General features: G+C 34.8%; 1 protein-coding gene across 3 annotated transcripts in view; it reads right to left on the reverse strand.

The window, feature by feature from the left end:
• Positions 1-578: 578 nt before the first annotated feature.
• LOC117909283 (VPS35 endosomal protein sorting factor-like) overlaps positions 579-14,449 on the reverse strand; it is a 29,540-nt gene continuing 15,669 nt past the window's right edge. For 2 of the 3 annotated variants that reach the window (XM_034823243.1, XM_034823245.1), the window contains 17 exons: positions 14,204-14,370; positions 13,902-14,090; positions 13,701-13,790; positions 9,554-9,634; positions 7,054-7,197; positions 6,797-6,879; positions 6,356-6,497; positions 6,171-6,254; positions 5,013-5,174; positions 4,834-4,921; positions 4,512-4,589; positions 2,978-3,044; positions 2,774-2,873; positions 2,319-2,372; positions 2,108-2,224; positions 1,976-2,032; positions 579-883 (listed from right to left, as the gene is read on the reverse strand). In XM_034823243.1, the coding sequence (XP_034679134.1) occupies positions 731-883; positions 1,976-2,032; positions 2,108-2,224; positions 2,319-2,372; positions 2,774-2,873; positions 2,978-3,044; positions 4,512-4,589; positions 4,834-4,921; positions 5,013-5,174; positions 6,171-6,254; positions 6,356-6,497; positions 6,797-6,879; positions 7,054-7,197; positions 9,554-9,634; positions 13,701-13,790; positions 13,902-14,090; positions 14,204-14,370 (1,856 nt within the window). In that variant the 3' untranslated portion in view covers positions 579-730. The remainder of the gene's footprint in view (positions 884-1,975; positions 2,033-2,107; positions 2,225-2,318; positions 2,373-2,773; positions 2,874-2,977; positions 3,045-4,511; positions 4,590-4,833; positions 4,922-5,012; positions 5,175-6,170; positions 6,255-6,355; positions 6,498-6,796; positions 6,880-7,053; positions 7,198-9,553; positions 9,635-13,700; positions 13,791-13,901; positions 14,091-14,203; positions 14,371-14,449) is intronic. The other variant, XM_034823244.1, reaches the window with a different exon arrangement.

Genomic DNA, 14,449 nt, shown 5'->3' on the forward strand with positions numbered 1-14,449 from the left:
TGGCCCTAAGTCCACAAACTTTGAATATATTTAGAAAGTGTTTTATAAAATGGTTTTTTGTTTTTCAAAACAAAAATAATTTTTTTAATTTAGGGACCATGTTTGACAAACTTCTAATAGTAATTAAGGTTATTTTTATAATAAGTTTAAGATATTTTCAGTTTTTTTATAATATTTTAAAAAATATGAAAATTCTTTGAAAATTATTACATTTTACAAATATACCTTATTTAAATAAAAAATAAACAGAAAAATGTTTTCATATCCAAATTTTCAAGCAGAATTTTATTTTTAAAAATAATAAAAATGATTTCTAAAAAGGTTCTCAAACCCTTTTTTAGAACTTTTTTTTTTTTTTTAAAAAAAATGATTAAAAAAAGGGATTTAGCTAAATGGCAATGCATTAAACGTTTACGCATCTCGGAGCGCATCTCAAATGCCAAACCTTGGTAAGACGTCTGAAGATGTTTCGTTGGTGAATTGTCCTTCAATCCGAGCGGGGCCCAATTTTCAATACTCGGGCCAGCCCAAGTTTGGACCCATCCAACAAGATTTATATCCTTATATTTTCACTTTTCAGGATATTGTTACCATGAAGAAAAAGATTGTAACATTTAGAACGAAAATTATATTATAGGGAAGCCAAAAAAAAAAGAAAAAGAAAAAAAGAAATATAATTATATTCACATTCCAATCATACGGGAAACTTAACATATCACAATTTTATGTCCTATCTGACGATTGTTGATGGAGCTGGTGGGAATGATGGCAAACGTTCGCCTAAAAGTTTCATGGTTGACTGCAGATACTTGTTGTTGGAGCTCAAACAGAGCTGGGCAGTTTCCATCAGCTTGGAGCAGATAGGTGATATTTCCGGGCTTACCTGCCCAATGAAGAGCATGGAGAAAATAGAAATGTTAGCTAAATGGTGAGAATAAAATGGAAAACGCATAATCAACATTAAAGTCCTCTTCTCTTTGTGGGTTGCTGGCAACTGTGGCATAGGCCATGTGTTTGCTTCAGCTTTCCATTCTGGGGAAGGCTACAAGGGCATTGGGTATAGGTTGGGGTGGAAGGTAGCTCATGAGCACTTATCCAGTAATTTGGTAGAGACAATAAGATGGCAGTTTGGGTACTTTGGAAGATCCACTAAAACTTTTTAAGTGGAGTAAACTCAAATTTTGGAGCTGCCCATGATTATTATCGATCAGACAACACCAAAGTACTACTGAAAAACAGTTTGACCCATGGAAAATGTCTATTTATAAGCAGTAAAATGCCCATTGGGGGACGAAAGGGACGAAAGTTCTTTTCACACCACTTGGAGGTGGGGCCAAATAATATGGACTGGTTCATGTTAATCTACCAGATAAAATTGAAAGCTTAAGGTAATCAAAGCCATCCATTTGAAAACTTGCTTTCACCCTGATGCCATGTTTATAACCATCCAAGAGGGTGCAACTAATTAGAAGATTAGAAGCAACCACAGGGCAGGTTCAACCTCCATGACTTGGTCTTTCTGACTCAAATTATTATTATTATTGGGAAATTAAATATTTAGAGTTTAGGTTTAGGTAAATTACCTTTTTTTTTAGTTTGACTATGATTAAGAAACTATTGGCTTAGGGTTGGTCCTTAGGACCCTATAGATACACAGCTTTATATAGGATTTCATTAGAGTGAAAAAGTGAATGGTAAGTTTTGAGTGTGTATTTCTCAAGTTTATTAGTGAATTTGATCTCTCTCCTATGGATGTAGGCAATTACACTGAACCACGTAAAACTTTTGTCTTTTCTATTTCACTTAATCTTGCCTGATGCATTGTTAGGATTTTCCCAAGACCATGTGCCCTCCTCCATAGGGAAGCATTTGTATGCATGTTTTGACAATCCAGATTTCTAAAGTTCATTTTAATAATACCGAATGTAGTTACTAAAATCAAGAAAATTGGTTAGGAAATGATAGAGGTACATACTTTGAAAGATGATGCAATGCAGTTGCAAGCTTCAAGCGCCATGCTTCCCCGAGCAGCCTTTATTCAAGGGTTACAAGTCAGCAAATAAATAAGTAATTTAATGCAATAATAGAAATTTAAACCCATAGGTACCTGTGAAGGCTCTTGTTGGATGACATTGCACAGTTCCTTTAGAACAAACTCAGACAATGAAACAAGATCTTGCAAATAGGTTGAATCACCAAAGAACAATAGGTCATTGCCCAGAATCTGGTCAAGAGAGATATCAGGAGCCACAATGTAAATAGAACATTTGCATAGACGACACTAGTTAACAAGGCTACGCGCTTTTATACACATGCACCTCAAAGTGTGAAGCAACTTCGTAACCATCATTCCTTGGACAACAATTTACTTCCTTCATGATTAATACAAATAATAGTGAACAATAATAACCATGAATGCGTGCTTGCATGCAGGGGCCCATGTGCATGTGTTTCATGAATTAGATGGATATCATGGAACATAGTCCATTGCCTGGAAATATTCACTTAAAGAAAGTGAATAAAAACATCTGTTAACCAGATGTGACAACATAAGCAGGAAAAGTGAATTTTGACCTTTCACCCAGAGTGTGAAACCGTCAAAAGTTTTCTCCAATTTCAGGCACTGCAAAAATTTGATCTTCCACAATGGAAAATTTCAGTTTTACATCCCTATTCAAAAATGATTTTCCAAACTTGGAAGTTCTGTTTTATTTTCATCAGCTCTGGAATTGATATCAAATTTAACACCTATGAAGATAAAAGGTGCCATTACCTCTATATTATCAACATGATATGGGAGCTTATTTTGGGATAAAGTTGCTGACAATGAAATAATTGCACATAATATCCTTGCCCTCATTTTTGGTGTTATCCTGCAGCAATGTGTTAAAACAATGATGGAAAAAAAACCAAAAAGAAAATGAGAAAAAAAATTGCCCAATGTTTTCAACAAACAAAGATGTGATATAACATATACCATGATTGGGAACTAATGAGGGATAATATGCTCTTTGGGATAAAGGTAGCTCCTTGCTCAGGATTACCTTCAAATGGAAATATTAATCAGACAACATTCCAATCAAAAAAAAAAAATATTAATCAGACAACATAATGAAAAGCAAAAAGAAAAACAAAATCTTATGCAACTTCAAAAGCAATTCTGGTAACACCTTCCATTGCAACGGGATCTGCATAAGTCAATAATAAGCTAGGAAACCAAAAATAGAAGAAAACCCTCATCATACATCATGAATATGAAGCATCATAAACCTGAGTGAACTCAACTGGTTGAAAGGGCAAGACAAATAATGTTGTATCCTAGTCTTATATACACCTGTTGTCATTGGTATTATGTCAAGTGTTTAAACAGTATTTGAAAAGCTCATTAAGTGTGGGGGGTGGGGGAGGCAGGCTGGGGGCTATTGCTTGGTCCACTGATAATTTTGGGCTCTAGATTATGAAAACGCAAGTTCAAGTCTTTGTGCCACTTCATGAAAAAATGCTGATGGCTAGATATGTTACTGATCCACTCCACTCCACTCAAAACCCAAAAATGGGACCAGCATTATAAGTCAACCTAAATCCTATTATGGAGTAAAACATAAAATGCCAAATGGTAAATAAATAAATAAAATTGCCATTATTGCCTTAAAATTTTAAATGGAAATTGCATGTAGTTTCTAATTTTATTATTTCACTTTTTGAGAAAGTATCTTGCACCCAAGTTGTACTGCAATGCTAATCTGGTAGCCCTTCCATCGAAATCACACTACACAGATTTTTACAATCGAATGTCAAAGGTAAAAAATAAAATAAAACTAAACTTAAATCAAAGGAAATTTCTTAGAAAAATCTTTTATTGATTTAAAGTGTCCCCAATTACACCTAAAACCAAGCTCTCTTTCTCTTACTTTCATTTCAATGATTTTTTCCTTTCACATTTTTCTTCCAACCAATTTGTCCAAGAACACCGTTGAACAAGTCTTCCACAGACCATCCATTGTGAATGTACTCTTTCTCCACCTCCAACAAGAGATCTCGCAAAGTGGCACATGCTCTATGAATAATATTCATTGTAAAAAACTGATTGAAAGTGTTGATCAATGTTCATGAGAAAGACAAAACTTGATTTTAGACATAATTAAGGAAATTTTGAATGATTAACCATTCTTTTAAAGAATTTCCTTCAATGTAAATTCTTTACCGTTTTTTACCATCTGAATCCAACTAGTACGGATCTACATGGCATAATTTTAATAGAAGGTTACACCACATCAACATGTTGACATGATACAAGAGAAGTACTGGATACTCCATCCCATTTCTTCACTTTCAATTTTTAGTTATGGTGTAAAATAAAAGTTCAGCAACAAGGATAAGAAATCTAAATGCAGTTAGTATCTCTAAAATGAATATTAATGAAAAGAACACATAAAAAATCAGCTTAACTTTATTTGCATTATGCAACACAAATTTACTAAGGAGTTAAGAAGAAGAAATATTTTAGTCACCTGGAACCATAACCAAGAGGCTGCACAATTTTTGTATCAAGGAGAGAATTCCATCAACATCAATCAGTATTTGAAAACCTACATGCAAATAACCAATTCATCAAACATATATCTAGGAATCTACATCATTGACAAAAAGTGGGGAAAAAATACATAACAAATTTTTGAAGAACAACAAAAACCTTGAATAAACAACATTTATGTTCAACATCTTTAATCATATAAAATCTAGTTAGATGGTTTTAAATGCAACTAATCATTTCAAGGAAAGAAATTAATTATGTTAGGAAGATGATGTGCAGCAGAGATGTAATGAACTAACCATCCATCAGGTCTAGGGTTTGTAAACATCTAAGTGCTGAGTCTAAAAGTCCATCTGAATGAGAAACTAAACCACATACCAGAGCAACCTGATATATTGGAACAAGAATGAGTATGATGTATGTGATTAAATCAATTTGTACCATAACCAAAAAAAAAAAAAAAAACGCAAAAAGTTACCTCTGCTGTCTCAAGATAAAGGTTCAACTGCTTATGACAAGCTGAAATAGAAGGTATTGTAACTTCACTGAATGCTATGCAGGATTTGACAAAACTAATATGTTTTTTGGCATCTTTCATAGCTTTAATTGCTAAACAATTGCAGGAGTGAACAAGCGTTTCCTGAAAGGAATTGGAATGCTAAATGAATACTCGCAGGAAAAATGTATTGATTTTGATGGGAAGCCCACCTTCACCATAGACAATTGTGGTCTGGTTGCTAAAACCAGGATTTCTCCCACAATGGTATCTTGCAAACACTATTTTAAGGAGAAAACCTTGTAACAGTTTCCATGCTAAATACAGGAAGCAAAATAAGCATTTTAACAACATTTGAGTGTTCCAAAAAATAAGTAACCCATGTGATTTCTTTTTTTTTTTTCCCTCTTTTTTGGCTCGGTAAACTGTTGGTCATTTTAGAATTGCTTGCTGTACTTAAGGACTCTGTATCTATTTGTTAATCCAATTATCCTAGCAAATAAATAAATAAACAAAATAAAATAAAAGAAAAGAAAAGAGTTTTTTTTTTAAATAAACAATCAAGCATTTCCACATCACTATCCCACATCTATATGCACAAAACTTTATCTGCCAGCAAATAATGTACATACCCCTCACTCTTACATACCAGGCAGTCTATCTTGAGCTCTAATATTTCATATATTTAGTACTCTTGATCATAAAAGTGTGAGGGATATCAATGATCTACTTTTTTTCAAATCCAGGAATGTAATAAATTTCGTCAAAGAGCAAGTCCCAAAGAGTCTAGTGTGATATTCAAAAAATATGTGAAATTCCAATAACGGGATCAGTTGCATGAGGAACTTTGAATATCTGCAAAGTTTAATGGCTGTAAAATACATAAAGATAACTCAAGATAAAGCTTAGTGAGCATCTGAATGTCTAATTAGTTTCACAAGTCATTAATGCTTCAATAATAACAGAAATTTGAGGACTATGGGACACCAGTTGTGTCCTAATTAAATTATTACCAGTGTGTTTCATTCTATGACACACAATGATAAACACTGACATGTAACAAAAAACCCTAATGGGCATCATTCTTTCACATTTTGAAAAAGGAAAAGGAAAAAAAATGAAAATGAGAAGAAAACAAACCTTAAGTTCCTCTATGTTACTAAAAGCTCCACGGCATTCAACTAGAAATGTTAAATGGTGTTCCATCTCTATCCCATAATCAACCTTACAACAAATCAAATTGAAAGCCATGAATAATCACACCTTCCAAAAATTTGAACAAGGCAAACACACTTACACACACACCCACACTTCGAAGAAGTTACCATTTGGACAAAACGAGAAATTAGGCGTGCTGGCTGTTGATTATCATTATCCTTCATGTTAAACAAATCTATACCATCATGAAGAGACTGAGAGATTTCAAGAAGTAACTGTATGGTTGCTGGATCATGAATGTAACCATTCCTGCCCAACAAAATATGGATAAGATATAACTGCTCAACACTAAGAGACGGCATGAGTACTTTCAACATGACACAGGTATAATATTCACTTGTAACAAGGAAAAGGAAAAGGAAAATGGAAATCACAAAGTCATTTTCCTCCAAGATAGATGGCAGTCAACCTAGCTCAAGCAACACCATGTCATCAAAACAGGTAAATCATGGTCAAGAGGGGTTCCGTGCAGTGCAAAAATGCCAAGGAGATGGTTAGACCACACTAATTAGGATGTGGATATAAAGTTACTAAACAAAAAATAATACCTTGTTGCAATATTGAGAATATGCATATTGATGATGTTCCTTGAGCTCCCGTACATTACATCTAAGATCTCAACAAAATGGTTCTACAAAATAATCAATATAATTTTTTCACATCAGTAGTCCAATTTTATACTTCTACTATGGTATCAAATTACAGAACCCAGAAATTAAAAGCAAATAAACAAATCACTCGTTTCTAAATCCTTAGTAAATTCAGGGTATGACCACAGCATAAAGGAGTTCAACAGGAGGCATACCAAAGCAAATATGTCTTCTAAGTTATTAAAATGAGCAAGAAGCTTTGAAAAAATGGATTGCAAGCTTCCCAGTTCACTTTCATCAATCTCTTTATTGCATGCTCGCTTTGAAACACCTTCCAAAATGGCATCCAGATAATTATCCTGGCATAAATTGATGGATAAGGAGGGAAGTAAGTCAAAATAGAAGATAAATAGCAATATATCCAAATTCAAAAGTTAGTTTTCAGGATTGTTAGCCTAGTATACATTGTCAGCTCATAACCTAACAGTTTAAGCTTTAGGAAAGTTGATAGCATAACACAGTATCAAAGCAGTAGTTAACTAGAGGTTTTGAGTTCAAGTCTTTCCTACTGTTTATTTCCCCATTTATTTATCTGTAACTGCTACTGCTACTGTGAGGGATGTTGTTAGTCTCTTATACTAATTTGTTTCTCCACATTCAAGTAAGGGTCCACATGTAAGGGAGGGTGTTTGCCTGGCATACATTTTGGCATACATCATAACTACTAAATGGATTCAAATGAATCTGGTTATAATCCAAATATAGTAAAGGCAATAAAAGATTGAGTCCAGAAAGCACATCCAAAATTAACTTGACTCAAACAATGTTCCTACCCATTTCATCGGCTAAATGAATCTCATCTTGCTATTAGTTCAATCTACAGTCCTATTTTCTATTTAATCACAGTAACCATGTTTCTTTCACAACCTGTGTCTTCGTAGAGTTTCCCCTTGTCATATCACCTACACCTTGAGCCATATCACTCCTTATTGATGTAACTATTAGAGACCATTGAATGTGATGCAGATTCTCAATTAATGTCTTTCATATGACCTACAATCAGTGCAAACTCTATTTCTAATGTGTACAGTTGTGGTTCTATCCTTTCCTGTTGTCACACATCTATCTCAATAACTTCTTTTTTACCATTCCCATCCCATGGGTATGTTCTTTCATGCCTAATCAACTGAAAATTCTAACAAATTAATTGTTAAGTGGCTAACTTATTGCTTCAATAATTCAATTCCATAAGCAACCAAACCTTCTTCTTCCCTAACTAGGGCTTCTATGTCATGCTGGAGATTGCATGAGGCCATTTTCATCTTAAAGTCCTGAAATTTGCGAAAGAAATTGTGTTCCATCATCTTCCGAAGATGGTAAACCAGCCAAAGCAAAGCATTTTATAGAATTTGCCATCTAATCAATTCAAAATATGCTTTCTCAGTATGAATGAAAGCTTATAAACTCCAAACACAAAGTTCAGTAGCCTAACCCAAGACATTTGCTGGTAGAACACACCTTGGTTTCAATGCTAGTCACTGTGGTATATGCAGAACCAGCAACTAACAGCAGATCAACTGTTAATCCATTGCCCCTTCCTCTTTACTGTGTCTTACCCATGAGATAATTGATTTTTTTTTTTTTTTCTCTTCATTACAAATAGAATTGCCTGGGTTTTCCTGCCAAAGTTGGGGGTGTTCCCCTTATGGCATTCAAGGCTTGAAGCAAGAAACAGAACAAGTTGGGGAAGTTACAGAGCAAATTCTAGTGCTTCAGATACAATCATTAGTACTATATACACTGAGTGTACCCAAAATAATGTTATATTTTAACAGATATATAAACATAAAAGCACTTGATCAATTATAGTTAACTAACATAAATAATTAAGAAAAATATCTAGTATAAATTTCTGAAAAACGTTCTAGAAACTTCAAAGCAAGCTTTGAACTTTATGCAGTCCTGTACTTGGTTACCTTATTAGTCTCAAACAAGTTTCTCCACTACGTTGAATTTGAAGAAATTCGTTTAGCAGTTATTTTGGGACTTAAATTTTAATCATGTCATGATAACTTTATCATGGAGAAGTCACATGGTATAAATTACCTTTATGCTGAGATATTAAAGCTTTTTAAATTTGCATGCTAGTCCTAACATTTAACAAAAGAAGTGAGGATGAACATTCAAAAACATAAATTTTTGTGGAATTCTCTTTTGAGATGTTGAACATTTTTGGTGGTGCAACTTGTTTTGAAACAAGAATGAGAAAACCAAAAAGAGTGACTCTTTGGTCACCTTATGATGTCAGCATGTGATCCATATTACTCTTGGAGGAAGTAGAAATCCTAGTAGCACCTAGAGGAAGAAATGTCATCATAAGAAGTATGCTTTTCCAGCACACCATTGGTTTTAATCTAGTTTATTTGTCAGGGAACCACAGGTAGTAGCAAGAGTAAGGAAATTTCTGCATGATATGTAAGTCTAAACGCTGACCTGAAAATCTACAGTTGCAGAAACAGATCCATTTTGTGGCCACATAAAAAGAAATTACCAAAAGTGTGAATTTCAATTAAATGCATTACAGCTTAGAGAATCATCAGACAAAGACATCCTAAAACAAAGCTGTACAAGAACAACACAACATAAAAGCTGGTTCAGAAGATTTAAACAAAATACAAACAAATGGGTTGCAACTCACAAGCCACTCAAACTTACCATCTGATTTTGAAGAACAATATCCACATAAGCATCCACCACTTTCAGGTATTCATCAAGACAATTAAATTGGGCAACAACCTGAAAAAGTAGATGTTATCAAATAAACAATGAGCTTTCAAAAATATTTGAGCATGAAATTCTGGCACATTTAGAAAAATAAATCTAATGAAGCTCTATTGCATTACCAATTCAATGAACAAAAATGTTTAACACTTTAAAGATATAAATAGTCATTGCATCCACCACAAGATCTTGGGATGTAGATTGTTCTAATGATATGAATACTATGGGAAAAAAATGTCCTAAGGCTATTTGACAAGTGCATAGGTAGTCCACAATGGTTTAGCATCAAACTACTAACCAAAATTTACATTTTTTAATAGATACTGCAGACTGGAACTAGGACTAGACAAGCTCTTGTTTTTTGGATTTGAATCTGTTTCTGTTTCTGGTGATGAAATAATGCTGTGACATCATAGATTAGGCCACCCCAATTTTCCTTACTCAAAAAACTTGTTTCCATTGTTATTAAAAAATAAAGACCCACTTTCCTTTCAACGTAAAATTTGTCAAATTGCCAAACATACCTGTGATTCTTTTCTTCCAACAACCATACAAATCATCAAGGCCTCTTTTTGTTATCCATAGCAATATTTGGGGACCAGCTAGGGTAACTAATATTTTAGGCACTAAGTGGTTTGTAACTTTTATTGATGACCACACAAGGCTTTGTTAGGTATGCCTTTTAAAAGAAAAATCTGAAACTTGCAAAATATTAAAACCTTCCATTCAATGATTAAAACCCAATTTCACGCACAAATCCAAGTCCTTAGGAGTAACAACAGTCAGGAATATTTCCATTCTATTTTAGGAGGTTATTTAAAACAAAATAGCATCATTCATCAAAGTTCTTGTGTCAATACACCTCAGCAAAATGGCCTTGCCAAGGGAAAAAACTATCACCTCTTAAAAGTTGCTCGATCCCTCATGTTTACCATGTGCGTACCCAAATACCCGAGGGGAGAAGTTGTCCGACATGCTGTCTGATTAACTGACTCCCGAGCTATGTCCTGTAGTATCATACACCTGTGTCCATCCTCATTGAGTCTTAGCCCAGAATTTCAATCACTCAACTCCTTACCCTTAAAAACACTTGGATATTTGGTCTTCATCCATGTTCATTACCAAAATAGAAGCAAATTCAATCCACGAGTCATCAAGTGCGTGTTTTTGGGATACTCTCTAGCCAAAAGGGGTACAAGTGTTTTTCTCCAATCATAAAGAGATTTTCTGTTTTCAATGATGTTACTTTTTTTGAGTCCTAACCGTACTTTTCTATGAAGATTAGTCAGGGGGAGAACCTTGAGAGTGAAGAGGGTTTCAGGGAATTAAAATCACAGCCTAGTAGTATCCCATCTGCCCCTGAACAACCTGAGTCTAGAAATCAACCTGAATCCAAATCCATAGAACTACCTAATTCCACTCATCTCAATCCAGTGGAGCCTACTATATCACTAACTCAACACATTTCCGAAACATGGGGAGATCCGGAGAGACAAGAGCTTTGTGTCTATAGTAGAAGGATTAAACCTCAAAGGCAGCTGCCTATCATGGAACCACACTGTCAAAAGCCTGAACTGAGTGTGACAGATTTGCAAAACAATCCAGGTATTTTAGATTCTGCCCACAAAAATTCAAATCAATATATCTCTGAAACTAGATTTGCCTATAACCCTTAGGAAAGGTGTAAGATCTTACATTATGCATCCCATATCCCACTTTGTGTCGTATAAAGGTTTATCTTCTTCTTTTCAAGACTTTAATACTAACATTTCTTGTGTTGAGATTCCAAGGTCTATACAAGAGGCCCTAACTGTCTCTAAGTGGAAAAATGCAGTTTAGGAGGAAATGAAGACATTGAAAAAAGAAATAATACCAAGGAACTTCTTTAATTGCCAAAAGGGAAAACTACAATGGACTGTAAATGGGTGTTCACCATCAAATACAAATCATGCAGGACATTTGAGAGGTATTAAGCATGTTTGGTTGCTAAAGGTTTCACTTAAACATATGGGATAGATTACCAAGAGACATTTGCACCGATTGCAAATTAAACACTATACAAGTCCTCTTGTCACTAACAACCAACCTAGACTGGCCTCTTCAACAGTTAGATGCCAAGAATGTATTACTAAACAGAGAACTGAATGAGGAAGTTTATATGGACTTGCCACCATCATTTGAAGACAATGGAAGAAATAATCTTGCCTACAAGTTGAAACGGTTCCTTTACAGTCTGAAATAATTTCCCAAGGCATGGTTTAAGGGATTCACCAAAACTGAAAAAAGATCACTATCCTTATAGTGTATGTTGATGATATATTTCTCATAAGGAATGATCTTGAGGAGATGGAAAGACTGAAAGGCTTTATGGCTAGAGAACTTGAAATTGAGGACATGGACCCCCAAGGCACTTCCTTGGAATGGAAGTGAAAAGGAGCAGAAAGGGTATTGTACTCTCTCAAAGAAAGTGTACTCTTAATTTACTGAAGGAAACCAGTATGCTCAGTTGCTACTGATACATCGATGGATCAAAATAAAAAAATTGGAACACATAATAATGGGACTCCTGTGGACAAAGGTAGATATCAACGACTTGTGAGTAAGCTTATTTATCTTTCGCACACTCAACTGGATATTTCTTTTGCAATGAGTGTGGTAAGTTAGGTACATGCACGCCCCTTGTGGAGAACATCTAGAAGCGATGTTTCAAATCTTGAGATATCTCAAAATGACACCTGGAAAGGGACTTTTCTTCAGGAATTAGAAGAGAGAAAATTAGAAGCCTTTACTAACATGAATTGGGTAGGATCAATCGAAGATAAGCAATCAATTTCAGGATCCTACACCTTTGTTTGGGGAAATCTTGTCACATGGAAAAGTAAGAAGCAGTCAGTGGCGACTAGAAGTAGTGTTGAAGCTAAGTTCAGAGTGATGGCTCTAGGGATTTGTGAACTGGTTTCGTTAAAAAGGCTTCTAGGAGAACTATGTGTGACTACAACTAATCCAATGTTGTAATACTGTTACAATAAAGCAGTCATTAGCATAGCACACAATCTCATTCACCATGATAGAACAAAACATGTGGAGGTAGACCGTTATTTCATAAAAGTTAAGATCAAAGGAGGGATGCTTAACGTGGAGTATGTGCCTACAAGGGAACAAGCAGTAGACATCCTAACAGAGGGACTACCTCATCAGAACTTTGATGAGCTCACAAGCAAGCTGAGCCTACTGGACATATACTCCCCAGCTTGAGGGGGAGTGCTGACGAGGAGTAGGAGATAACTCCAAATAAACTCTAGCCAATTATCAACTAATTATTCGGTTACTTTATTAGAGTATTTATTTGTTTTTTTATTTTAAATAGAGACATGTAACCACCTAGTTTTTATTCTTCTGTTTCATGGTTTCCTAGTCCTTAGGAATATTTTATTTCTTCGTAATTATCTTCCTGTATAGACTACCTACTTATTTAGGACTTGCATTCTCAATAAAATATAGAATAGAGAGTTGCATTTCCTCTCTGATTTCATCATCCTTGAATCAAACTCTTGCCACCTGAGCAAGACCTCAATGGCTATATTCAATTATATTCTTCTAGCTCATCCAGCATTTTTGCCCGACAGATTGCCCATTCTCACGGACAAAAACTTGGAAGTCTTTCTGCACTCCAAGGATATAAATGGCAGCTAATAGAACATACATAGGCTAGTCTCCTAGTGTCTGGTGATACTCTAAAACCATGGGGAAGAGCAAACATATGAAGGGCAAGTGAAAATTCACTAATGTGTCACTAGTTTGCCACAAATACATGAAAGATGTGGAGTAAACAAACTACCTTGGTGAAGACCAAGGATGAAATAGTAAGTGCATTGACAAATCCAAAACAAACAAACAATTAGACCAAATATAATTGGAGATAGGACCTACGTAGAGAAAAAAATAGGCAATATCATGAAGACTTGAGAAACATTTATTTTGATAGGTAAAAAAACAAGTCAGACCAGAAACACGCATGCAATGAGCGCAAACAACTGGAATTCTGAACATAAAACAAGTCAGACCAGAAACATCTGAATACCTGAATAACTTTATCAATAATGGCATTGATCATGTCCATTTGAGATCCCCTTTCACCCAGTCTGAATCCAAGCAACCTATAATTTAAACACTGCATATTTAAAAGTTATGACTGTCTCAAAGGGAGCAATTACAAAACAGAACACAGCTTTGCTATAAAGGTAAGCATGTGTGAATGACATGAGAATCATATGAACAATACCTGATCAAAAGAATAGTCATTGCAGGACTCGATGAGATGAAGAATCTCCGTAGCATTAGAACTGACTACTTCAGTTGGAAGTTCCTTGAGTAGATGATGGAGAATAATTGAAACAAATGGGAATTTTCCAAACAATTCTGATTCATTTCTCCCTAATCCAAGCTTCACAAGTATGTCACCCACTTGCCTCTTTCAATATATATTAGAAGCATGGTTAAGTATATTATTGACATCTAGAAAGTTTGCCACTAAAATGGTTTAAGAAACAAAGTATGACAGCCATATGTAATTCCATAGCTCACCTGAGATGCATCCTTAAATATGCATTTCATAATATATTCAATGGTTGGTTCCATCAAACTGACAAGCAACCTTTTGTTTGCTGAAGAATTTCCATGTGTGGCCTCTTTTTCTGATATCATCCTCATTAATAAAATTTTGATGTCATTGATGCAAGATATCAGGTATCCTGTTATGAAATTGTCAAACAAACAACAGCATAAATTTCCACAAGGAACTTGGTGGTGTGTTATTGCATGGAGAGGTAT

This window comes from Vitis riparia, chromosome 19 (assembly GCF_004353265.1).
Source record: "Vitis riparia cultivar Riparia Gloire de Montpellier isolate 1030 chromosome 19, EGFV_Vit.rip_1.0, whole genome shotgun sequence".
Taxonomy (NCBI): domain Eukaryota; kingdom Viridiplantae; phylum Streptophyta; class Magnoliopsida; order Vitales; family Vitaceae; genus Vitis; species Vitis riparia.